The sequence below is a fragment of the Glycine soja genome, chromosome 8 (assembly GCF_004193775.1).
Source record: "Glycine soja cultivar W05 chromosome 8, ASM419377v2, whole genome shotgun sequence".
NCBI classification, from domain to species: Eukaryota; Viridiplantae; Streptophyta; class Magnoliopsida; order Fabales; family Fabaceae; genus Glycine; species Glycine soja.
Window position 1 is genome coordinate 3,277,353 of NC_041009.1, and position 27,342 is coordinate 3,304,694.

The 27,342-nt window shown below is 31.1% G+C and overlaps 3 protein-coding genes across 4 annotated transcripts; 1 reads left to right on the top strand and 2 right to left on the bottom strand.

Moving 5' to 3' along the window:
• The first annotated feature begins 5,566 nt into the window (after positions 1–5,566).
• Positions 5,567–12,801, top strand: LOC114424300 (kinesin-like protein KIN-14C). Its single transcript, XM_028391141.1, has 20 exons — positions 5,567–5,733; positions 5,845–5,928; positions 6,080–6,157; positions 6,239–6,331; positions 6,447–6,476; positions 6,579–6,815; positions 7,068–7,304; positions 7,732–7,968; positions 8,426–8,764; positions 8,848–8,929; positions 9,024–9,119; positions 9,201–9,377; positions 9,476–9,582; positions 9,672–9,850; positions 9,930–10,094; positions 10,179–10,432; positions 10,533–10,696; positions 11,091–11,464; positions 12,164–12,267; positions 12,373–12,801. Exons 1-20 carry the CDS (start codon positions 5,662–5,664, stop codon positions 12,426–12,428), a joined length of 3,165 nt encoding a protein of 1,054 aa, XP_028246942.1. The 5' UTR covers positions 5,567–5,661; the 3' UTR covers positions 12,429–12,801.
• A 1,533-nt stretch (positions 12,802–14,334) lies between these two features.
• Positions 14,335–16,487, bottom strand: LOC114421188. Of its 2 annotated transcripts, none has more exons than XM_028387020.1 (4): positions 16,338–16,487; positions 15,854–16,073; positions 15,679–15,742; positions 14,335–15,083 (listed from the first exon to the last, which is right to left on the bottom strand). In XM_028387020.1, the coding sequence occupies exons 2-4, from the start codon at positions 16,015–16,017 to the stop codon at positions 14,811–14,813; spliced, it is 501 nt and encodes a 166-aa protein (XP_028242821.1). In that variant the 5' UTR covers positions 16,018–16,073; positions 16,338–16,487; the 3' UTR covers positions 14,335–14,810. The 2 variants fall into 2 exon arrangements, with proteins under 2 accessions (XP_028242821.1, XP_028242820.1); XM_028387019.1 differs by having other exon boundaries at positions 15,679–15,745.
• Positions 16,488–23,795: 7,308 nt separating this feature from the next.
• On the bottom strand, positions 23,796–27,342 carry LOC114424460. The gene is made up of 6 exons (XM_028391309.1): positions 26,934–27,342; positions 26,440–26,855; positions 25,701–26,006; positions 25,236–25,610; positions 24,602–24,816; positions 23,796–24,511 (listed from the first exon to the last, which is right to left on the bottom strand). The coding sequence occupies exons 1-6, from the start codon at positions 27,083–27,085 to the stop codon at positions 24,263–24,265; spliced, it is 1,713 nt and encodes a 570-aa protein (XP_028247110.1). The 5' UTR covers positions 27,086–27,342; the 3' UTR covers positions 23,796–24,262.

Consider the following 27,342-nt stretch of genomic DNA (forward strand, 5'->3'; position numbering starts at 1 on the left):
CCAAGCCACCCAGATAGATTTTCCTTATCTTCGTCGCAATATTCCCTAAGTGATCTTAATGAATAGAGCCAACAAGATGGATTTTCCTTCTCTTTAAAGAATCTTCTGAACACATTAATTCTCTATTAATATTATTAATTGAAATTTATTGTTAAATGGTGTGGATAATCGATTCAAGCTTGACTTAAGATTGATTCACCAAAAAAATCAATTTTACGGAGTGATATTATATCTTACAAATCTTTCCGCAAATTTAGAAAAAAACATTAAATGAAAAATATGTATATTAATGATTTAAAAACTTTAAAACATTCCAATACTTTTTTTAGTAAACAATACGTACTGGTAAAAAAAATTCTTCAAATATCTTAACCAATATTGATATATTGGCTTGTACACTACAAGAATATTCATAGCGAAATCTCATTATAGACAGACAGATTATGATGGGCTACAAAACTTTTATCAAAAAATTCTATGGATGGTCACGAAGAAATCGTTTGTAACATAGTAGGTTAAGTTTACTATAACTTGAGATAATATAGTGGGTTTAGTTCTCACTAATTTAACCGTTCATAATACATGCCGTTAATAAGTGATGAGTAAAAATGAACGTGAGTTAGCATGTATAACAACCTACATTAAATGCCCACAGTATTACAATAAGATTTTTTTACGGTTAATCAAACTCATTTTGATTATTTATTTTTTAAAATTAAATTTGTTTTCTTACAAAATTATAAAAACATGTAAAAACAGTACCTATTTCATTTTCATATATATAACCATAACTCGTCACAATATAACTATGAGGGTCATAATACAAATCCATATAAGTACTTACTACTAAGTCATATAGAAAATGATAGAAGTACTTCTATGAAGTACAAAGTATCAGAAAGTCACATAAATGATACTAATTAATTAAGTCATGATAAAAAAAATCATATATATATATATATATATATATATATATATATATATAAAAGTATCATGTCTTTAATGATTAATTAGGTGAGATGGTATTGATCATCATGATCAGAATACTCTTCATGGTCTGGATGACGACGACAACAAGATTAAAGACGCTGCTGAAGTCAATCATAAATGCTTTTAGTTTCCTAATGGTGTTGAGCATCTCTTCTTGTGAAAGATTGAGAGTCATTACCATTACTTAATTCTTCTTTACCTTTCTTGTCCTCGATCATCATCTCGTATTTTGTTAACGTACGTTCATCTTCCTTTGACCAGTAAGATCAAGAGAGCAGTCAATGTCTTCAATCACTAATAGACTTGCCTGTTGTTTCAATCAACGGCCTCTTTAGCTCAGTGTTTTTCCTACACTGTCGTCAGTTCATGCTATCATGCTTGACTTCCCAGTTCGCGGGCCGGGGGACCATACAGGAAGAAACCTATTACATCGGTTTTTCCCAACAACAACCAAATCAGTTATAATTGATTGATTTGATTCAGATTTGAAGTGAAAGAAACCTATTAATCCAACCCATCTAAATCAAATTGATTGGTTTGGTTTACATAATTATTGAATTCGTCAACTCAATCAAATTTGATAAAATCCTCACTATCTCAACTAAACATTCTTAATATTTCCCTCTCCTCTCAATGGCTTCAAACTAACTTCTTTTTTTCATCTTTATGCACGATCTTCTCAACCAATTATTCCTTTCACTTTATCATCTTTTATCTCTATATTTTTCAATTGAATTTCAATAATTTTTATATAAAATTATCAATAATTAAAAATAGTGCTATATCAAAATTTAAATTGATCATTATAAATCCTTATTTTTACCTTTGGATTTGATAAAATTAATTAAGATAATTATGATAAATATTATTATTCTTATTTGAATTTTTAATCTATTTTTAATTCATGAAACTATATAAATATAGTAATTAAGATAGTTATGATAAGTATATTTGTTCTAATTTGAAATTGTTGAATAATTATTATCAACACATGTAAATTAATATCAGTCAATTAAAATTAAAATTTATTAAAGGATTAAAAAATTGAAAGCATTAAAAGAAATAATGATAAAAAAACTGAGAGGAGATGGAATAGGTAAAAAAAAAAAACCGATACAAATTAATTAAAATTAAATCAAAGTAGAAATTAAAATCAATTGTTGCAACCACCGATTTAAATTTAAATTAAAGATTCAATACTAACATATATATATCCACGCAAGTAACAAATATTTGTATTCCTTAATTAAGTGGTCTTCAATAAAGATTCTAGATTTTTTATCTCATAAAATTATTTCCTACCAATAACATGATCAACAAAAATAAATATTATGAGAAAAAATTATACACTAACAATATACAATTATTTTAGATGATCATTTAATCATAATTCATAAAACAAAGTGTATTTGTATTAAGAAATTTTCAGAAACTTAAATTAATTAATTTTTTCAGTGAAAAAAAAATCAAAAAGCAGAAAATAGGAAACTAAGAATCATGAGACCGTGCACCTCTTTGGGCTACCAATCTGCAACGCCAATATTGCCTTCTCTGAAAGTGTGATTAAAGGCAAGGCTCCAATGGAATTCCATAAAGGATCTAATTCTGTGAACAATGGGAGCATAGGGGTGAGTTTGATTAACTCATGTCCACAATAACTGTAAGGCCACTTTAGATTAATCAGGCTCACAAATCAAGTCAGTTATACCAGATGGCCAAGCCAAAAAGAGATCATGCATGAAGGTAAGTCACGTTTCTATCAGAGCCAGAAAAGCCAATAATCCATCGACCTTGAGAGTCAGTACTTAAATTAATTATTTGTAATTATTATTCTATAATTATATATTTAAAAATATTTATTTATTATTTTGTTAAGAATTTTAATGATATAAAAATAAATGATCTTGTGTTTTCATAAAGTTCTATTTTTCTCGACTTATCCATTTTTCATAAGCACATGGACATGGATGTGTTCATGCACATGCAAATCCATGATGACAAGACTTGAGTGATGAAGTGAGTAGTGAAAACAGTTACGAAGAACACAAACGGGTGTTGAACACGTGGCACTTGTTTCTCTCTTTTGGCGCTGGCGCTAAATGATCCTGACGCAGAGAGTGTTGCTCTCCTACTTTCTCGGAACACTATCATCTTTTTCATTTATCACTTCCAACAAACATTATCAACACTAAGATGATAAAATCATTTTTTAAAATTATTATAATTATAATTATACTAATTTCTTTCAAAATTTAAAATAAAATTATTCAATGGATGTTTCTCTCTCTGAGTCTCCTCATATTCTATCTCAACAACCATCTTTGATTCAACGTGAACGTCTCACTGCATTCTCGGGTTTGAATTAATGCATCATTATGTTCTCTTTTCACATTTTTCTTCTTTTTCCTTCTTTTATTATGTCCTTCTCCATGTTGCAGTTTTCCAAATTTTCCCATTCTTGAAGGGTCAAGAAGCTCGATCAATTCAAATGGGAATGTTAGGATTCTATTAGAGGGTTCAGAAAACTATGCATGGGTTGAATTCACATTATTCTTGGTATTCATTGACATTACTGGAATATTATTTTGAAATCTTTGAAATACATTGTTTAATAGAAACATGGCACACAAAAAAGTTGTCCTTTTGACTCCAACCTCTTGGGGGCCATTTTTTCAAGTTCAGTTACGTTACAATGGTAGAAGGATTGTGCCTTTTCTGTTCTGAAGGGAGTAATGGCTTTAACTAGTGGATGGAATTGGAACCATAATGTTTTAGTTGCATTGTATTTGTGTAATTCAATTTTAGTATTATTAGGGTGGATTGGATATTAATTTCAGGCTTTGAGCTTTCAAGAGTTTGTTTGTAGGATGATATGATAAAATGGGAATTTCTTTGAAACATGTCTCCATGGAAATCTGAACGATGTTGCATGTCCCTCCTGCAGGAACATAGTGATGAATTCCCCACCTGATGACAACAGTTCAGAACCTACAGAGTTGGGCAGCCCAGATGCTAGTTCCAATGAAAATGGGAATTTTCTATCCTGTTATGGTGAGGTGGAAGGTAATGGAATAAGACTTACTTAGTTACTTACTACTACCTACTAGTAATTTGCATGTTATGAGCATTCATTCATGTGGTGATATCCTTCTATTTGAATATTTTTCAGCCAAACATCGATTGCTCTTGGTTCAGTGGTTAACTTGTCTTGTCCCTTCATTGAACCTTCCAATAAATGTCACGGATGGTGAATTAAGAGCATGCTTGAGCAATGGTACAGTTTTGTGCCAGATACTGAACAAGATACGACATGGTACCGTGATTGTGGTAACACTTTTTAACCTTTTACTTACTCTAACTGTAATTGGCAACTTGATTTGAGATGTACCTTTTAGTCTGGATTCTCTTATGTAGGTTAGTGAACCTGATAATTTTCTACCATCACAATCAGAAAATGTTAAAACGTTTCTGAAAGCTTTGGATGGAATGGGATTGCCCCGGTTTGAAATATCCGACCTAGAGAAGGTATAAGATGCCTAACTTTGTGTCATGCATTCAAATTAGAGTTTCACTCTCAGAAAAAAACTTGGTTTAGAGACAGTTGCACAATTGTAATCAATAAGGCATTATTTTGATCAGTTAAATTAATGCCTTGTTAGTGTAAAGGTTTTTATACTAGATATGATTAACTTTATTCGAGTTTTAATTTAGACTTTTAACCATTTACAAAATCACTCTACTACTCTAGATATATCTTTTAAGGTAATTATTTTACAAAAGTAAATAATTGTACTAAACATGGTACTCAATGATTAAATGACTTTGTAAAAATCTTTATATTGTCAGAATATTCCAATTAAATTCTTATTAAATGTCTGAGTAGCTTTTATATCTATTTTTTGAGATAAAAATTTTATTTATAGCATTGGTTTTGTTTTGATGCCTATCATGTCTCTTTTGTTGTGTAGGGGTCTATGAAAGCTGTTGTGGATTGTCTTTTAACACTTAGAGAGAAAAGTTTGCAGAATGCTTTGGGAGATAATATTTCTGTAACTAATTCCAACATTGTGAGCCCTCATGGGAATACACCACTAAGTTTTCATTGTTCTCCAACATTTGGTGGAGAGCAGAGGAAAATTGCAGCTGGGTCGATGTTGCAACGTGTTAAGAGTTCCCCAGTTATGGCAGGTCCGGTGAATTTTATTCAACTCAGACTTGTGTGTGTTTAAGCATACAATGTTTTAAACATGGTGACATGGTTATGTTAACAATTAAGAAAACTTATTTGTGAAGTCCTAACATGTACTATTAAAGAGATAGTATAAAAAGTGTTGGTACTGCTCTCTAATCAAAATGGACATTTCATAGCAGTAGCTACTACTTACTAGTTACTAAGAAGAAATACTGATTTTAACTAGAGAATAGCGTCAAAAGAACTTATGACATTTTATCTTTGTCCTTAAGTTAAATCTTATTAACTTTTGTATGGAAGACCTTTTCCTTGAAATTTCTTGTTAAATACTATTTATCTATATTGTTTGTCCATCATCAGTTTCCAAATAGATTGCGCTCTTGTCTTTAAGTGATTAGTTTTAGTCATTTGTATATTCTGCAGAATCATCAGCTTCATTAATACACCATGTTGGTCATAACTTTCATGAGGTGTTTCAAATGAAACCTGGGAGTTACGCAGATCTTCCTGCTGCAAAAATAGCAGAAATGATGAAATCAAACAGTATAGATGTAAGATCTTAAAGTCAACCACCTGATACACACACTTTATGTATGTATATAGATACGCATTTTTTCTGTTTGATACATAACTGATTTGTTTCAGAGTCTCTAATGTTGCAGAATGCTCCCACTCAGTCGCTTCTGAGTGTTGTGAATGGTATTCTTGAAGAAAGTGTTGAAAGAAGAAATGGGGAAATACCTCATGTATGGCCTCGGAGACTTTGGTTTGGTGTTACATATGTTCATAAACTCATTCATTAGCCTACATGTATATAATCGATGCAATTGGTTTGCACCAGTAACACATGTGCCACAAACAGTTTCACAAACACTGTCTATTATCTTTGTTGTTCAGCGTGTGGCTTGCTTGTTGAAAAAGGTTACTCAAGAGATTGAGCGGCGCATGTCAACTCAAGCAGAACATTTGCGAACTGTATGTTATGTTCATTACATTATTATTTTCAAAAGCTAGTTACTTAGTTTCTCATATCACTTTCTTACCCTATGACTTCAGCAAAACAATCTTTTCAAGGCTCGGGAAGAAAAATACCAATCGAGAATAAGAGTACTCGAGGCACTTGCATCTGGAACTATAGATGAGAGTGAGGTATCACAAATAGTTTTGTCTAGTTATTTTGCTAGAAGTATACCAATTTTATATACCTTCAAATTTTCCATATTGGTACGAGATTTCTATTTATCAGAGGGAACTTTTGTAACAGATATGTCCTAGCCAGTTTCAGCAGTTGAAGGTAATGGTTTCTTGATTTGCACAATAAACAGCGTATTGATACACTTTTAATTGAATTATGTTTAAGTTATTTGGTTTTGGGCTCTCTGTCCATTCAATACAGGGTGAGAAGATCAAAGAGAAAGTAAAAAAGGTAGATGAGAATGAAGTTGTTAGGTTGATAAAAGAGCAGGAGGACAAAAATTTGGAAATTTCAGCCTTGAAGGTAGAACTGGAAACAGCCAAAAGAACATATGAAGTACAATTCTCACAGATGGAAGAAGAAGCTAACAGTTTTAAAGCAGCATTGACACGGAAGGTCCAAGAATATGAGCATCAATTGGAAGAATTAAGAAATGAGGTAAATGTTTCTTACTTTGCACAAACAGCAATATATTGGTACAATATGAGGGAAAGGACAAGACCAAGAGGTTTTGGTTAATCAGAATATAATTTCACTTTGGTAATCTATGCTGAAACTTTTATGGCTCAGATACTTGACATAAAACTCTAATTCTAATTGGAAAATAGCACTAAAAACATTTAAGTTTTATCCTTTGAGAAATTAGTTTCATGTTATATGCATTATGAAATATTTGGCCCTTCAATACAGGCTGAAAAGATCAACGAGGAAGTAAAAACGACAGATGAAGAGGAATCTATTAAATTCATGAAAGAACAGGAGGACAAAAAATTGGAAATTTCATCATTGAAGCAAGAACTGAAAACAACAAAAAAAACATATGAAGTGCAATGTTCACAGTTGGAAGAAGACGCTAAAGATGCTAAAGCAGAATTGACACAGAAGGCCCAAGAATATGAGAATCAATTGGAAGCATTAGGAAATAAGGTAACTGTTTCTTTGCAGTTTGCACGATAAGCAATAGATTTTTTTTTATCGCCAAATTTTAGTTGTTAATTGTTAGTTTATCGTTAGTGGGAAAGAACCGAACCCATTTCCCTCCCTTCCTTCTCCTTTTATCACCAAGTCAATCTTATAATTCCTCCATAAGCAACAGATTAGTACACTTTGAGAGGCAGGACAAGACCAATAGGTTTTAGTTAAAACTTGAAATACAAAACTTAGATGCATTTGATGTTCTCTAATCAGAATAAGAATTTCAGCTTAGTAACCTATGCTGAAACTTTTATTACGGATTCTTGAGATAAAACTGATTCTGATTGAAAAACATATAAGGAACAGTATTTATGTCTTATCCTTAAATAAATTGCTTTATTGTTATTTGTATTATGAGCTCTCTGACCCTTCAATACAGGTTGAAAAGATCAAAGAGGAGGTAAAAACGGCAGATGAAAAGGAAATCGTTAGGTTGATGAAAGAACAAGAGGACAAAAATTTGGAAATTTCAGCATTAAAGCAAGAACTGGAAACAACCAAAAGAACATATGAAGTACAATGTTCACAGTTGGAAACACAAGCTAAGGATGCTAAAGCAGAATTAACTCAAAAGTCTCAAGAATATGAGCAACGATTGGAAGAATTAAGAAATAAGGTAACCATTTCTTACTTTTCAAGATATGCAACATTTTGGTACAGTTTTAGTCTTATATGCAGAGAGCAAGAGCTTTTAATTAATCTAAATGGGCATCCCTACAACGTACGTGTATTTTTTTATAATTATTTATTAGCAACGTACTTTATGTATTTATCTATTCTTATAATATCAATTTTAATATTAATTAATTTAATATTATTTTGATAATAAAATGCCATAATTTATTTTTAAAAAAATTACTTATTTAATCTCATAAAACATTTTCTCAACATTAATTTTATCCTTAAAAATTTACAGTATCAAATAATTCTTTTAAAGATTAAAATAGCTTATGAGATTATGCCCGAATGGTGTACGTATATGTATTTTTAATATTTATATACAGTTCTTACATAGTATTGATTATTTTCATGTTATTTGTTTGTATTATGGGTCCATTGGTCCTTCAATACAGGTTGAGGAGATCAGAGAGGAAGAAAAAAAGGCAGATGAAAAAGAAATCATTAGGTTGATGAAAGAGCAGGAGGACAAAAATTTGGAAATTTCATCATTGAAGCAAGACCTAGAAGCAACTAAAAAAACAAATGAAGTACAGTGCTCACAGTTGGAAGGAGAAGCTAAGGGTGCTAAAGCAGAACTGGAACAAAAGTCTCAAGAATATGAGCATCAATTGGAAGAACTAAGAAATAAGGTTAAGGAGCTTGAGGTTTCTTCTGATTCAAAAGATCAGAAGTGGAACATGAAAATGAACCAAATGCAGACAGTTATAAAATTTCAATTCAGTTCCCTACAGGTACACTTACAAATGTGTTAATGTCAATGTTATCTTGGTGATGTCAAACATTACAATTTTGTACTTAATTTGCAAAAACCCAGAAATTGAAATTATCTTGGGAATCCATTAAGCACAATGTTATGAAAGAGCAAACGGTTTATGCAGAGGATTGTGATCGGTTAGGTAGGCCTTTTTAGTAGAATGCATCTGGTTTTTGCAAAACCGTTTGCTTCTTAGGAGTTAACTCTCATCATTTGGTTGTAAATTAATTTTTCAGGTGTTTATCTTAAACCACTGCTACATGCAGCTGAGAACTACCATGCTGTTCTTGCTGAAAATCGAAAAATGTTTAATGAGATTCAAGAATTAAAAGGTGGCATTATCTATGTGTGTTTGTCTACTAGGCTATTGATGTAAGTCTACTATGAATTCACACAAATTTTTTCTGATACAGGAAATATCAGAGTATTTTGTCGAATTAGACCATTTCTTTCAGGCAAAAAGGATAAACAATCTATTGTTGAACTCATTGGTGAAAATGATTTGGTTGTGGCAAATCCATCCAAAGAAGGAAAAGATGCTCTTCGATCTTTTAAATTTAACAAGGTTTTCGGCTCTGCCACAACTCAAGGTTTTAGGATTAATTTTTTTTATCACAGTTTCTCCTTGATTAAGTTGTTATGTTAACATTCTAATGTTGAACTAATGATATTAAATTGAATAATGCAGCGGAGGTATACTCTGACATTCAATCCTTTATAAGATCAGTTCTAGATGGATATAATGTGTGTATATTTGCTTATGGCCAAACTGGTTCAGGGAAAACTTATACGATGGTATGAACCCTCTGAATATATTGATTTTTATCTCATACATCATGCTATTGAAGGAATTCTTCATTCTATAAGATGCCAACTTTTCTCAGACTGGTCCAAATGGGGCAACAAGCGAGACTATTGGTGTTAATTATCGAGCTCTAAATGACCTCTTCAAGATTGCCACAAGTAGAGAAAGCTTCATAGACTATGAGATTGGAGTTCAGATGGTAGAGATATATAATGAGCAAGTCCGTGACTTGTTAATAACAGATGGTTCTCCAAAAAGATATCCTTTTTTTAACATTTTATTCTTTGCATGGATTTTCTTCTACTTTTTTCTTTCTCTGATTTCCTTAAATGCACACACTTGGGATATTGACTCGATCTCAACCAAAGGGCTTAGCAGTACCAGATGCTAGCTTGTTCCCTGTGAAATCACCTTCAGACGTGATTAAGCTAATGGACATTGGACTTAAAAATAGAGCCATTGGTGCAACTGCTATGAATGAAAGAAGTAGCCGTTCTCACAGGTTACACCACTTTTTTTCCCCCTTCTTTAACATTGAAATGAAAGCTTTCTATTATGATAACAGCATGTAAACTTATGTATACAGTGTTCTCTCAATTCATATTTGTGGAAAGGACTTGAAGATTGGTTCCACAATGGTTGGTAATCTTCATTTGGTAGATTTGGCAGGAAGTGAAAGGGTAGATCGGTCTGAAGTAATTGGGGATAGGCTTAAGGAAGCACAACATATAAACAAATCACTATCTGCCCTTGGAGATGTTATTTTTGCCCTTTCTCAAAAAAGCCCCCATGTACCATACAGAAACAGCAAACTTACTCAACTTCTACAAACTTCTCTTGGTAAATCTTTATTCATCATTTATTATGTCACATTCCTTGAATCTTTTCTATGTAGACTTTCTTTTGATCTTTGAATCTTGTCTTTGATTTTACTGCACAGGTGGCCAAGCAAAGACACTCATGTTTGTCCAAATTAATTCAGACATAAGTTCATATTCTGAAACACTGAGCACTTTAAAGTTTGCTGAAAGGGTTTCTGGAGTTGAATTAGGAGCTGCACGAAGTAGCAAAGAGAGCAAAGAAGTCAGAGAATTAATGGAACAGGTACTACCTTTTGTCTACCAAAATATGTTGGCATGACTGTATTACATTCTTTTCAGCTTTGTGAATGAACTTAAATGTCTTTCAGTTGATCTTATATCTGTTTCCTTTGCTTTTATTTTATACTTTGAAGTGCATGTTTGGATTAACTGTTTGTAAAGTTTGAATGAATTTCGTTTTACAAAGCAAACCTGATGTTTCTTTCATTTGAAACTTGGATTAAAGCCAAACATAAGTGCCTAAAATTATTGAACGAGAAACTAAACATATCACACCAACCTGAGTTTAGCAAAACAAACGTATGTTCAAGGCAGCTGAACGGGAAACGAAATATAGCCAAAATTAGTTGATTACCAAACACACAACTAATTATCCTCTTCCTTGCATGACTTTCCAGGTGTCTTCTTTGAAGAACGCTATTTCTGCAAAAGAGGAGGAGATTCAGAGGCTTCAATTACTCAAAGGTTCAGTCGGTAGCATTGTTTGGCGAAACCAAATTCCACGAAGTAGAAGTATTAAGCACTACGAAGCTGATAACCAGCAACCGATGGATGATCACATACATCAAAGTGAATCTCTTCATCAATCTGAACTTAATGGGGGAAATATAGGAAAGAAAGTTGCTGCAAATGCAGAAACTTCGGGATTTACAGATTCTGATTTTGATGGAAAATCAAGTGATCTTTCTGACAGTAGTGTTGCTCCAGGCACAGAAACTGATGGTTCTGAAAATTCCAGTCTCACCGAAGGCAAAAAATCATCAGACAAGAGGTGAATAATGCCTATTCTATTACAGCTTTGGTTACTGCCCTTTACATTCCTGCTAAAGAGTTTACTAAATCTTCATATTAGAAAGGGAATTCTTGTTAATTTCCCAGCTAGTTATCTGTACCAAAGTTATCAAAATATATCTGGTAACATAAATATAACCCCTTCCCCGTGAACTCAACTATTTAAGGAAACATTTTGTACAGTACAAGGGATTTTCTTCATTGACTAAGTAGGAACTTTTACCACATTGGTTGAAGGCTTAATTACACTTTTGGTTTCTCTTGGTCAATTTTAGTCTTTCAAGTTTCAAGTGTGTAAATTGGGTTCCTTGGGTTTCACCAATGTGTTATTTTAGTCCCTAGATTTTAATCGAATCCCTTAGTTTAGTCACTCAAATTTCTTACAATTGCAATACCTATTGACCCACTTGAAATTTGGGGATTAAAATCACACATTTATGAAACTTGAGAGACCTAATTGGTACAATTGAACTTGAAGAACCAAAATTACAATTAAGAAGCAAGATGCATGTTAAATTTGCATATTATTCATTTGCAAGTATGTGTATTCATACGAATCATACATGCTTGCCCGGGGAATAATCAGAGATAGTCTACACTACCTGCATCATTTAGTAGTCATGCTTAAAATTAATGTAAATATGATTTTTTTTAAAAATTTTCTTCATATATTTTGCAGATCTAAAGCAATTCGTAAAACTGTTCAAGTGATGAGGAAATTAAGCCGAACTTCATCTACGGCGACCACCCCAGTAAAGGACGACCCCGTGAAGAAGTCACCAGGTATGTACTATCATAAAGTTGAAGTCTCCATTGGGGATATGAATACTATTCTTAAAACCTATGTTCATTTAACTGTTGAACTTTCTTTCACAAATTTGATGACAGGTATTAAAAAGAGCGTCAGTATAGGCAACCTTAAACCTCCAAAACTGTGGAAGTAAAGTAGGAAGCAGAAGCTACAATTTATTGATCTAGTCTTTCACTATTTGACACGCACCATGTAAATAGAATTGTTTCATTGGTATGTTCTAACACTTGAATTTTAGTCATTTTTGTGGGTGTTTGCATCCAGTCCAATTTTGTATTCTTAAGTCGGAGACAACCCAAGTCCCCCACCACGGCATCACCGCCACAAAATAAAAAGAAAGAAAGAAAGAAAATATGCTAGTTTGTGTATAAACATAAGAGCTAAACTCCATCAGTTTAAAATAGAGAAGGGTTTATAGCAAGCATTCAACTAGCTGATGTACAAAGTTTGATACGCGTTGACAACAATGTGCTGGTCTATATAAAAACTTATATTTTTATTTCAAAGCATCGTTCCTTGAAAATGACCAACCAAACTTACAAAAGGACAGGATACTAAAAGAAGAACATCACATTAGTGCACAACGTATAAATAAATAACAGCAAATCAAGCCCGCAATAAATCACCAAGAATCACGTTGAAATATCAAATAATGTGATTTTATATCTTTAAACAAATTAGCTTATAAATTAGTTAAGGTAGTTTATAAACTATTAAAATGCCCTGATAAACACATTCAATATTTACATATTTGATTTATTGTCAAAAAATTTATTCAAACACTAAAATTAATTGAGCTAAAATAACTTTTACGTTAAATAAAATAAGTATATACTATGTTGGTACTACCTTGTTTTTTAGAAATAAAGACTCAATTGAAAATTATACAAATGAAAATTATATTTTAAGGAACCTCTCTAAATTGTTTAAAACATAACAATTGTGTTCTTTCGGTCACATTTGTTTATTTATTTGACAAAAATTGGTATTTTGCATTGATTGTCAATAAACCGATGTAAGACGTTTCATTTTTTAAAGCAACCGATGTAAAAGACTCTATAGATAAAAACACCGCATTTGCATCCAGCCGCCGACCACGCCCCAAGTTCAATTTATTTTGGCAAATACCTTAATTTTCTAAAGACAAATCAGTGATCTTTGATGGGTTTTGTTCAAAATTAAATAATCTACAAAAGTCCTCAACCAAATTTCACGTAACGCAATTCCCATATCCAAAATTCAATTTTGCGAAAACATGCAACATGGTTTTGTTTGAATTTTAAACGGGACTCAAATTCAATTCCCATATTCCAAATTCTCAAAGTGTTTGGCAGAGAAGTCTCTATGGTGATAACCATCATCAACATCGTCATCTTTTTGTGCCGCCATGCTTCATGAAGTCTTGATTACCACCATCGTGTCACCTCTCCTCTCTCACAACTTTGGTGACCTCCGTGTTCTTATAGAGAACATCCTCGTGCACAAAGATGAGAGGTGATTTTCTAATTTCAAGTAGTAATCAACGTTATCAATTGGACGAAAAAGAAGGCATGATTGTTGTATTTTAAACAATTAAAAGATCAAATTAAACATTTTAATAATTGAGAGATAAAATTAAATCTTAAAAATATAATTGAGACTAAATATATAATTAAAAGCATAATTTATATAAACATTCACTCCGACACACACTGTTTGCCGCACTGCTAACATGCATATCCGGCGAAGTTGACTCCACATCTCATATTTTATACACCATTCCACGACACCATCACATAAGCAAATACTAACCCATCATTTTCCAACAAATCAATCAACTAGTCCAAGATTAGAACACAAGACAGCCACTCAAATCTGACCATAAAATGCGCTTTGTTGCTTCCTGAGATCCTCCTAAACCAATAATTTTTTCCCTCGTGTCTCTCTCTCTCTTTTAAAGAACCAAATCATGGATATGCACTGGAAAAATACAATCCAACATCCTCACCTTTTCAATGGGTGGATTGCGTTTAACAGACAATTTCTCTTGGAGATTATCATAACATAATATTAAATAGGCAACTCCTCCAAAAAGGGCACCCACAAAAATTAATAAATAAAACTGATTTACAAAATTCCAAAGATTTTTCCTCAATTTCCTCCAAATTACAATTACAACGGGAGGACCTGAGTGACAGACACAACAATTGTAAGACTCTACGAACCTAACAAGACAGTTGCTCCTTTTTCCCCTGCCATGTTCTCTTTTATTAATCAAAAGGAAAAACCACACACAAAAACAAAATCCTCCCTATCTGAAATTTTACATAATACCATACTCAAAAACAGACTTGCACAGACCACTTATATATACATAATAGTACTCTAACAACATGATTAGCTCCTCTTTCCAAAAAAAAAAAAAACTCTCCAGCTATTTGAACTTGATTGAGTTTTAGTCCTCTACCATCTTTTCTCAGCTTCCTGTATCAGTTCTCTCTTTTCTTTCCTTTTTTATTTTTTGTTCAAAAATGGTTTATGCTACAGCAGAGATGCTGCAGCTTCTCCTATCTCTGTTAAGACAGTCAAAACCTTCGATCCTTACAGCAGCTGGTGTGTGACCAAATTTCTTTGGAACACAACCACGAGCTGAAGAAGAGGATGCCTCGGTAAATGGACTAAAATTCCCATTACCAAATTGCTCATCTTGGATTAGAGGGTTAGAGGCCCTGCTAGGAGGAGATCCGCAGAAAAATGGTGGTGACGATGCTACCACTTGGCCTCCAGATCTTTCCAGATAGCAATTTTCCTGCAAACAAATCAAACAAGTCTTTAGTTAGATTATTTGAACCCCATGACAAAAAATGATGATTTAGTTACTATAATCGAAAGGGTACATGAGCTTTGGTCATGAATCATTATCACTAAAAATTGATTTAGTGCCTAATTGGCAAATACCCATAATCAATTCCTCCAAGTTGAACATATTCCAATATAAGTCTGTAGATGATATTAATTTGAACACACATCCCAAATTATATTCAGTTGTCGAAAAAAAACTTTATCAAAATCAATTTTATCCAACTATAAAATAAATTGGATCTTTTAGGTATCACAAGAAAACAACTGTTTATAAGTTATTATGTTTTTCAGGGAAATTCTTGTACTAGAAAAATCAAAACGGGTGCATAACCTTTGATTATAAATCATCTCCAAAACTTGATTTAGTGAATCTTTGGGTATCACAAGAAATCAACATTTTTTTATCATATAAATATGCTTGTTTCTCATGAAAATACTAGTACGAGGAAAAATACGAAGATTGTGTAAGAAAGTAAACATTTTTTCGAGTAAATTTAATATCGTTTCCTAGAATACAACAAGAAATTAACATAGGAAAGAACCTTGGGGAGGATGATGTCCAGAAGCTCTGCCCCAACTCCTGAATCTTCCACCTCAGATTGGAAGCTGCTATTTTTTAGTGAACAGATTCAAAAAAAAAAAGTCATAATTTTTACAACAGATTTGCTTGAAAAACCACACAGAAAAAGTTAATAATAAAAAAGAACAGAGAAATACCTGATGATTGGGTGCCTTGAGGGTCTGATTTGCGTGTTGATGGAAGAGTGGTTTATGAGACCCAATCGGCGAGGTTTGGGGCAAATCACTGATTCCATGTTCGTCTCCTCACAGTTTGTCAAGGTGTTCTTCTCTTGGTACCCATAGTAGCTGTAGCTATTCATTTTTCCTCTTTTTGTTTCCTCCCGAAAACCAAACCACAGATCTTAACAAGGAACACCTGCAATCACACAGTTCTTCTTATGGTTTGAGAAGCAATAGAAAAATTCAACTTAACCCAATAAAACCATACAAAAAGAAAGAAACCCATTTTCACAGTTTTATAAATCCACAAGAGCTTAAAAAAAGTTTGAGACTTGATTGAAAGCAAAGAAGAAAAACACCCACTTCTTCTCAGGCAGATGAAAACCCAAAAAGGCTTTAAATTTTGAGACTTTACACAAAAGAGTTGTTTTAACGCGTAAGGAAAGGGAGAAGAGAGTACCTGAGCTGCCTGCTACAGTCACAAAGTGAGAGAGGGCACCCTGAGAAGAAGAAACAGAAAAAAGAGAGAAAGGGGAGGAAGAGATAAGAATATAGAGAGAGAGAGAAGTGCTACAGTGGAGGCAGGTGCAGAGGGAGTGATGTAAGACCGCACTTGTGGAACATGGATTGATGATTGAGATCTGGGAATGATGTGTCGTCTTGGGAGCAGTGATCCCCACACACGTGGACGTGGTGATGACTTTTACAGTTGAAAACGTGTATGTATTTATTGGGCCTAAAACGGTTAGTGTGATTTTTTTATTCATAAGTTCCATAACTTTTAACTAAGTAGGTGGGGAGCGGTCAAACGACAATCACGGGTAATTTTTTTTAAAATTTATCATTTAGAATAAAATTTAAAATAATATCTCTAAAAGAATAAATGGTAACATGTGTTACCAACCCTAATATTTATTATGATTTCTTTTATCTTTTAACATGGTTGTAAAATTTTACACTTTAATTTTTTATTTATTTTAAATATGACTTTAAAGCTGTATGATTTATTTTTCACAACTCTCAAGTCGTAAATGAATTTTTTTATTCAACTCTTAAATTATTGTATTACTTCAATTTTTTTACTTTTTTTAAAATTATAAATATTTTTTAAAATTATTTAATAAATTAATGTATGTTTTCTTTTTTTATTTCTATTTAATATTTTTTATATGATTTTATTTAATATTTATATATTTTTTGTATATAATATTTTCTATATTTTTTACTAATATTAATAATTATTATTTTTTTGTAAATTAAAAAATAATAAAAAAGACTTAAATTTAAATAAAAATATTAAAATGTACTATATATTTATTTAACATTTATAAAACAATTATAATCCTTAACATTAATAAAAAAATATATAGAAAATATATTAAATATTAAATAAAATAATATAGAAATGTTAAATAAAACTAAAAAAAGAAAACATATATTAATTTATTAAATAATTAAAATAAAAAATTATTTACATTTTAAAAAAGTTGAAGTCCTAAAATAATTTAGGATTTCAATAAAAAAAATTCCCTGCCAACTTTAAAGTTGTGGAAAAAAGCTTTTAAAACTTTAAAATCATGTTTAAAATAAACAAAAATTAAATTCATAAATTTTTTACAACTTCAATATGAAAACAAAAAATCATAACAAAACTTTCAATTCGAAAATTGTAACATATGACTTATTCCTTTCAGGTTATTAATTTAAATTTTATCTCAAATGATAAATTTGAAAAAAAAAATGTCCCTGGTTGGTTGTTTGGTCGGTGGGAAGCTTGTCAATTTTTTATTTATTAAGTGTGATATTTAAACGTTTTTTTAAAATATTTTTAATTAAAATTAAAATTTTATTTTTCATGTCAAGTTATTGGATGAGTTACTCAAGTAAAATTTTAATTAAAAACAATATCAACAATGTTTAAGATGTTAAGTCTTTATTTCTCCAAAGAAAAGATGTTAAGTCTTATTTATTTTGGCATAGAAAAAAAAACAGTAAATAGTTCATATACTTAAAAAGTGTTAGTTCTTTTCTTTTTACCGTAAAAGTACTAGTTACTCGTTTAATTGGACATTTTTAATATATTTTTTTCATGAAAAGTGTTAGTCACATACTATTTTCTATTACACTCGTTTTAAGTTTTAACACATTTTTTTATTATTAGTTAAAATTTATCTAAAATTAAAAATAAAAAATATATAATTTAATACACCTCTTCTGGTTCACTCTCTTTTATATTTACCTCTAAAACTAATTTAAAAGTTTTTTTACAAAAATTATCAATAATTAAAAATAAGTCACAACTTAAACTATTGTTCATTGATAAATTTAAAATAAAATTTATATATTGATACATATTTATGTATTGTAAATTTTAATCACGGTAAAAATTATATATTAAATAGTGTTTTATTGTAAATTTTAATATTTAAATATAAATCATATTATAATAAATTCATTTTCAGTAAAATTTATTCATAAACAAACTAATAAAATCATTAATGTGATCTTAACAAAAATGTCTAGATTTCATGTTAGCTCATAAATTTTAATTTTATTTCAATTAGTACTTACTTTATTATTACGAATGAAATCATTTGAGCTTTTCTTTATAAAATAAAATAAATCAGTTTTATTAAATTTAATTTTATAACACACTTGTAATTTAAACTTATATTTACAAACTTGAATACACACGTTTAAAGTCATACTAAAAGCATCGAAGTCTTATACCAAAGTTGGACTCGCATAGGAGTAAGGATCCCATCAAGAAATGCAGCTACATTATTTTGCTTCTATACATACATGACGGGATAAGTACATCATCAATAGATTTCAATTTTAATTATTTTTCAGCTCGCTAAAATTATAAGCTACTGTATTTCGCTTTAATTTAGTTAATTTTTCGCATTTTTGGTAACCAATGGCATTTCATCCCTTTTCCAAACCTCAAAGTCAAACAAAAAAAAAATGTTCAAAGTCCAACAATAAAGGTCTTATTTTTTTTCTTAGCAAAAGTATATATTTATATACAGAAATAGGCCTGTGATTGAAAAATATTTTATACACATTCAATATGCTATCTAACATCCTAAGAGAGAGAAATATAAATAATATGTAATAGGAGAGAGATAAAAAAAATGAAAAATATTAATAAGAAATTTAAAATAAAAAAGTATTTGTATATTATTATTCTATGCGATTAATAAAGAAGAAGAAAAATTTGGGATGAATCAAAGCAAAGAATAAATAGACCACTGTAGACATCACTCATCAGATTCGAAGATCTAAAGTGATTCATATCTATATATATTCCATTCTAAAGTGGCAATGATAAATAGCATTTTGAATTTGAGCAACGGAAGGTGCCTCATCCTAGAATTAAAGAGGGACCAAAATTATAATTCATACAAAATTCAATTATTAAAATTAGACACAACTTTAAATTATTTCCTATATTTAATTTTTTTAGTATATTTTGCTCTCATTACACAATGCAAAAAAAGGATTTTATATAGTCTAGTATCATAGTTAGAATAAGATGGAATGAGATACAATAAATTATTTTATTTTATTTTTATAAATTGGTGGAAACATGGTCTTGGTAATTTTTAGAAGAAAAATGTTAAAAACACATTTTTTAACATCCTAGAGTTTGATCGATAGAAATTGGAAGAGGATGGACGATAAAATATGTTGGATTGGTTGGTAAAAGGGAGAGATAGGGAAAATAAAATTAAAAATGGTAGTAGGGTTTAATGTACTATTTGTTTTTATTATTTATATCCATCTTTTTATCTCTCCACTTTTCTTTAAGCAAATACTTCTACTTTTCACTGTATATTTCTTACCTATTTCTGTTATTTTTTATTTCCATTATTAGTTCTATTTCTTTTCTCTATATCAAACAGAACATTAGTAATTAAGGAGGGGTAATTTTAGATAATGATAAGAGCTTCGCTTGGTGAAAAACAAAGGGTATGAATCTGACATTTTTTTTTTAAAAGAGTTAAACCTTTGTGAGAGACCATATCGGTATATATTTTTAAAGAAAAAAAAAAAACATCACTTGGTTAAAAACTGAAATTATGAAGGCCAGGTAACTTGCATGCACTATTTATCTCTCCTCCAATGTCTTATTCCACATGGAATTTCCCAACACACATATTTCAAACTACAATATTAAAAAAGAGTGGAGGGAAAGAAAGGATAGAAAATAACAAAGCCAAGCTGATATGACCAACAACACATAATTAGAGTAGTAATTAGATGGCTTTCACCTTCAATTTCGTGAATTGATTAACCAACAACAGATACTGATGAGCCAAGTAAATCAACCTAATAAAGAATATCAAGAATATAATACCAGACGTTTGAAATTTTCATTTAAATTGGTGTTTAAGACACCCATGTAGCTTTTTAATCAAACTACATTAAACCACAATTATACAATCAACAATTAATATTACAAGTAATATCGAAAGTCATATATATATATATATATATATATATATATATTTGAAATCCAGAGCAAAGTTATGCTGCCTCAAAAAGAGTACATTGCCTCCACAAACTACAAAGCAACACATTTCAGAAATCAAACTAGCAGTATTAGGTTATTGAAGGAAATGAACACATAAGTTTTTTTTCTTTCTAAATCAAACATGATGCTAGTTATGCCAATTAGATTTGCATATTGTCTGTCACTAATAAGGAAGATAGATGCATCATACCACATTAAAAAGAAAACATCGTGGGATAGGGAATCTCTGAATTGAGGCGGTGCTGGGTACGTGTGAATCGAGAACCAATACCACTTTACATTTTCAATCAGTCCAACATGCATGTTACGTACGCAGGGTTACAGATCACAAATCAAAGCCGTCCACTAAATACTAATAATATCCAACGGTAGATATTAGCGGTGAACCAATACACCACTTGATGAAGCGGTGTACGTTGGATGCAATATTTGTGGGCATGCGACGCAGCTTTGGTATCTCTGGTGTGGGTTCATTTTAAGATGCCTTGTGACTTGTGACTATGTTCCTCCACCCCACAAGAAATAAAGATAAAGGATGCCACAGAAAAAATAATATATTATTCATAAAGAGATCGAAGACCAATAACAACATACATACCACATATTATATGAGGATAAAAATAAAAAAAGGAGGCCTTTTCCGACTGAAATCAAAATGACAAAATTAACGTGTATCTTATCAATTATATATGCTGATTAATTAACAATTTTATAAAATATGCATGCTATATACGATGAGTCGATCAAATAAAATAATAATTATATAACTTGTAACAAAAATAAAATAATAGCTGGTTTAACTCTTTAAACTTTGGATCATTAGAAATTTATAAGAACTGCTAAACAGCTTTATTATTAGCTCAGTACATGAATCGAATTCAACATGCATATATAATATTTTTATCTACAAATCATTAAAAATTTATCAAACCTACTAAATAACTTTATTAATTAGCTCAGTACATGAACCGGACATGCGTAATATTTTTATCTACAAATTAATTATTATAAGAAAAAAATTAAGTATAATATTTTAGATATTTTTATATTGTTTTTTAATTAAAACTGAAATTTCACTTCAGTAATTGATAGTATTAATCTTTATTATTAAATTTATTAAGGTATAATTTTAATTTTAGTTTTAATGAAAAACTAATTAAAGATACAACAACAAATAAGGTTTTGTTATTATAATTTGCATATGGTAAAATGTATCTTTAAAAAAAAGATTTTTTTCCCGTACATTCGTCAGGATGGATTTTGCTTGGTCTCATAAATGCTAGTTGGTTTTAGAACTTTTTTGGTATTATTACTTATTTTTAGATATTATTACTTATTTTTTTATTTTTGAATATTAAATTAATTAAAATTAAGTTGCAGTTGTTTATATAAATAACAATTGTTTATGAATAAAAAATATTTTCTTATCATTTAAGGAAAATAATTTAAGAATGACTTAAAATTATCATTAGAATAAAATATATGAGTTAAAATAAATAACTTAAAATAAGTTGTTTAAATTTCACTCATTCGAGATGTTGTTGATGAGTTAGTGCACAGCAAATAACAATCACGACATAATTAATTAATTGGTGAAACTAAACTATTTTTTTTATTAATTTGTAGGAATAAAGAGAGGTACTTAAGGAGTGATTTGGCTGGACTGAGAAAATTATTGTTCAAGAATAAATTTTTAAAATATATAACATGGATGTCACATCTTTTTATTTCTATTTTAATTTAAATATTTTTAATTCTTTTTCTTTTGCACAATTAAACATATTCTGAGTTTACATTATTTTATGCATATTGTTTAATCAACTAGTTAGATTCTTTAATCTAATATAAGTTATTTGCATAAATGTATCTCAAAATAAAAAAATCTTTTTCACATGTACGTCAACATGGATTTTACATTGTGTCATAAATGCTAATTGATTTGGGATTTTTTTTTTTCCAGAAAATTCAGATCGAATCACTGGACGGCAATCACAGTATAATTAATGGATGGAAATTCATTTATAATACAACACTCTGTTCATTCAAATTTTATTTATTTTTAGTTTCGGAATAATTTCAGTGAACAAGTGGCGCTCCTCTATATGTTCCTTTTAAAGTACCATGCTGTGGACTTGTGGTGTGTATTGAGTTCATAGCAGCCATTAGTTTATTCCACATTTCTATATAATTAATTAAAAACTAAACGTTACTATATGTACTGATCTATAAATCTCTAAATCAATACCCCAGAAACACTAAAATACTGAGCCTTTTATACCTATATTAAAAATACCTCAATTTAAAGAGAAATATAAATATTAATAGATGAGGATGTGTGCTTTGAGGAGGGGAATGTCGGACTTTTTGAGATAACTGAGACTTGAAATAAGTCCATTTGCTCGCGGCCCATCACTGACCATAAGCTAGTTTTTAGTTCGAAAAATGTTTGGATATTGGAGGTTTTTCTAAGTAGTCTCGTCCGGTCTTCTCACTCAAGTGGTTAAGAGTTTGGACATTAAAAATTAGAGATGATAATAGGTGGAGTTTAGATAAATATATATTATCATATTATTATTTTTGTATAAGTGTGAGGTCAACATCACATAAGACAACAAGAATTATAACTCAAATTTTAAGAGTTTGAATTAAAATATAATATCAGATTCACTTAGTGATTATTCATAATTTATTGGTAGAAATTTTTCTAATATTTATTCCTAATTCTTATCTTTGTATCTATTAGGCATACTCATACTTGTTATTTGCACTTTATGTAAGTATTAATAAAAAAAATAGTTATTTTTTTTACAATTGAATTGAAAAATCATTCTTAAATCATCTAGACATAAAATAAAAATGATCAGCATGATTTCTTGATATTATTAAATTCAATTGGATATGAACAAAGCAACAACCCAGCATGTTCAATCTAACCCAGTGCATACTATTGTAGAAAAAAAATATAACAGTAGTTTTTATGAGTCAAGGAAAATTATATAAAAAATATCACTTCATATGTCCAAGATGAAATTTAGAGTGACAATAATTTTCTTTTAATACCCATTTTTTTCATAACTGAATTACACTCCCCAAGTGTACAAAACTTTGGGGCTCTAGGCCTCTAGCAATTATTCCACGAATTTTAATTAGGAAATGCCTTTTTCATAAGACTAATTAACATTTGAGAAAGAAAAGTCAGTACTTTTGCACTGATTCAAACAGTAAACTCAAGTAAAATCTAAGAGTACCGTTTAAAAAAAAAACAATAACAATCAAATTAATACGTAGTTAAATAATAAAATGTCAAAAATATGAGGACAAGTTTCCCAAATGAGACATGATTTATTGTATTTTGGAGTAAACTAGAACTTGAATATGTCAATATACAATTTTGAATATATCCTCCTAAAAATTCTTATTCTTAATTTCTTATAACGAACTGTATGCTGCTGTAAATTTAATTTTACAAGTGACCTGTAGACAGTTATGCCTGCCATTGGTTCTGTATTATTTTTTCTATTTATTTCTCCCTAAGACTATGATTTTATTCAACTTTCATGTGTGGCAGCCTTGTTCATTCTTCTTTTGATTCAGCTCAAATCAAACTTAGGTACTTGATTTGGCTCTGATCTTTTACCTTCAAAATGCATCAACAACATAAACATTCATCTCTATCTCTTTTCTCTGAATTTTAGGCTCCATAATCAACATGTTTGTTATTTTGATTTGTTGGGTCGCTCCATTTTCTTTAATCTAACATTACAGAAGAGTGTTGTGCATATTCGTCTTGTGCAGTTAAGTACAATCATCATCCAATCACCAAATCATACCATCATGGTGTGGGGTCAATGTGAGGGGAAGAAAAGTGGGGTGGAATAATCTCTTTGAAGTTTCCCTTCCATGATTCTCACTTTGCTCATCTTCTCCTCACACCAGTGCAACTGCTCTTCACTCAAGTCATTCATTCTTAAAACCCTCGACACCACTTTTAGGTCTATGAGTGCCATCAAAATATCCATATCCTTTTCCACCTTTAACTTTCTCTTCCTCAAGCATTTCCCTGCATGGTTAAGATCCTTAACCTTCACCCTCTTCTGTAGATTAGGTGGAGACAAAAACACGTGTTAGGAAATTAAATTAAAAAAAATGATCTAGAAAGAATTAATTTGAAATTTTGAACTTGCCTTTTGATTAACCTTCTTCATTAGTCGGAGTAGTGTTGGATCAACTGTGCCTCTTTGTTTTCTCCTAAAGTAGGCTGCAAGGATCTGACAAGGCTTCTCTTTATCATTCTTCAGAAAATTCATGAATGTCTTTATCCCGTCCTCCATTATCTTTAGAAATGAAGCAGATGATATTTTGCATTGAAAACCACCATCCTTCTGATCCTCCTCTAAATCTTTTCAACAATCAAGAAAAATATTTTTTCATAATAATGGTCTATACTCAATTTCAGGATAATGATTTTGTGCATTTTTTCCTTCTTAAGCCACAACAATACATTGTTTTTCCAGCATGTATTTGATTTGAGAAAATATTTTCTATTTTTATTTTTAATTACAAAAATGTCATCTGATTTAACCTTTTTTTTGTGTGTGTGTTTTCAAAATTTTGTTTAGGAAACAGTGAAAACAGAATCAATGGCCACACAAGAATTGTAAAAATGTAAGTTTCACACTAAATAATGATGTACAAATAGAGTTGATTTAAAAAGGACAGGTTCTATTTTACCAACACTAATTATACACTATGCAGTATGCACTCTAATTAAGGTTGGGTTGTTACTTGGAGGAGAGGGAGAAAAAGTAACTTCCATACCTTGATATTCTGGCACTAGGAGTAACTTTGGCGCCAAAAGCCTCATTCTAGCAAAGATCTCAGGTCTCCTGCCATTCTCATAAGGCTCATTCTCAATGTATCTCTGTAACAGAACCTGAAATTGCTGGAATTGCTGCACAACGGTGGCAGAACAACCGGTATCATGATCCTGGTGTGAGGCGTGTTTGGAACGAAAGTTTTTGTAGTTCCAACTAAGGGCTTCCCATGTTAAACAAATTTGTGCAACATATGCAGCCTCTAGTTCATGATATGGGTTGTGACCAGCCTCAGCGGGCTTTTTATTCATATTTTGAAACTTATACACAATACGCTCAGACATTGATCTTGGAGACATTTGGATGGACCTTAATGACTCTGAAAATTGGTTTGCCAATGTGTTAACAAAATAATCTACACTTATAATAATAATGCACTAGGAATTAGAAAAGGATGGTTACCACTTACCAGTTTCATGAAGCTTCTGTGCACTAATTCTGTCTAGGATTGCCATCTCTTCATCATACTTTTGGAACAATGTGTATGATTCCCACTTGGGGCAACTTCTTGATGAGCAAGAAAACTCATCTTCAGTATCAGAGTCCCTGCCAATGATGGAGCTCTTCCATTTAGAGGACTCATCATCCTTCTCTTCAATCATTAACTTCTTACTCTGCAATTGGGTAGAAGCAAAAACAAAGAATCTCTCATCCCTTGCAAGGTTTGTCTCTTGCACTTTCTTGTTTTTAATAATTTCAATGCTAACATGATCGTCTGCAGAAATTAAAGTAATTAATATCAGACAGTTGATCTAGGACTCTTGGAGTAATGGTGTATGTGAATAATTCACAACTGACTATAATCCTCGCTCAACAACTAAAATTAGCCTATGAGATGAAGGTAGATTCCTCGCTTATATATAGTATTAATTTTGGCCATATCTAATGTGGGTTTTCTACCACATCCTTATTCTAAAGATTGAGTATTTCAACGTAAAGTTGGCAAGACTGGACATCTCAGGGTGATATAACCTGAAAATGGGTGGTCTAATAGTCAAAACAACAATCACTAAGATAAAAAACTAGCTCACAAAGGAAGAGTTGTCTCCTCACGTGTATATAATATTTTTTACCATATCACTTATGAATGTAGGATTTTCAACATATAATATAGAATAGAATGATATATTATCTATAACTTGAGATACCGTCACGGTTTTTGTTTCTTTTGTATGCGCTGAGGCTGATGGGAGAGGTGGTCCTTCTTTCAACTTGGGCAGAATTTGGAACAGAATCAGGATCTCTCTCTGGAAAGTCTACTTGAATCGTTTCCACCTCTTCATTTTCCAAGTCAGAAACTTGTGGTGAGTTATGGAGAGACAACATTTCAGAATAATGCTTTTCTTCTGACTCTTCTTCATTCAAGCTCTCCTCATGGCTTATGAATTCTTCCGAATAAGAATGAGTCCTCTGATGCCCCTCATCATTCTGCAGAAACACATGAGTCTCCTTGCCACAAGTGACTTGTAATCTCTCGTTAGAATCAACACAAGAATACCCTTCTTGATTTTCTTCTTCTTCCTCTTCTTCATCCTCGGTATACACATATTCATACTCTTGATCCCTGCAACAAACGAAGAAAAAAGGTGTAAGTAAGCTTCTGGAGGCAAAAAAAAAGGGTAGAGAAATGGACAATTAAGACCTTTGGATTAAGGGGAATCTGCCTGTGAAGGTTAAGAAGGTGACAAGGAAAACGGAAGAGGAGAAGAGAATGAGGAAGAGAAGCTGGAAAGGGCTTGAGACGACATTGTAGAAGAGTTTAACAAGTGCTTCTTCTTTGGGACATAGCAGCATTTTCTTTGTGGTGGCTCCAAAATGAGAGCTTCAGAGGACTCCACCACTAAGCAAAGCAACTCCTTTTAAGTGCCCTTCAGTTGCTTTCGTAACGGTATGCTTCTTGGTCAACAAGTCAACTACAACATTGTCTGAACTGAAATGTCAAAATCTCTGATATCATCCCCAACTGGTTCATGCATGTCCGTTATAAGCCCTAAGCACCAAGGACAAACCTGTCGTCAAGATCACATAGTTTAGAATATTGGACAATTGTA

Excerpts from the sequence above, each read along its gene's own strand:
- LOC114424300 (XM_028391141.1), top strand. The coding sequence starts at position 5,662 with ATGAAACCTGGGAGTTACGCAGATCTTCCTGCTGCAAAAATAGCAGAA. Across the intron at positions 6,477-6,578 it reads GCCAGTTTCAGCAGTTGAAG|GGTGAGAAGATCAAAGAGAA; the intron begins GTAATGGTTTCT and ends CATTCAATACAG. Across the intron at positions 12,268-12,372 it reads CCCCGTGAAGAAGTCACCAG|GTATTAAAAAGAGCGTCAGT; the intron begins GTATGTACTATC and ends ATTTGATGACAG.
- LOC114421188 (XM_028387019.1), bottom strand. The coding sequence starts at position 16,017 with ATGAATAGCTACAGCTACTATGGGTACCAAGAGAAGAACACCTTGACA. Across the intron at positions 15,746-15,853 it reads TCAAGGCACCCAATCATCAG|CAGCTTCCAATCTGAGGTGG; the intron begins GTATTTCTCTGT and ends ACTAAAAAATAG. Across the intron at positions 15,084-15,678 it reads TGGACATCATCCTCCCCAAG|GAAAATTGCTATCTGGAAAG; the intron begins GTTCTTTCCTAT and ends ATTTGTTTGCAG.
- LOC114424460 (XM_028391309.1), bottom strand. The coding sequence starts at position 27,085 with ATGCTGCTATGTCCCAAAGAAGAAGCACTTGTTAAACTCTTCTACAAT. Across the intron at positions 26,007-26,439 it reads AAGAAACAAAAACCGTGACG|ACGATCATGTTAGCATTGAA; the intron begins GTATCTCAAGTT and ends TAATTTCTGCAG. Across the intron at positions 25,611-25,700 it reads ACAGAAGCTTCATGAAACTG|AGTCATTAAGGTCCATCCAA; the intron begins GTAAGTGGTAAC and ends ACCAATTTTCAG.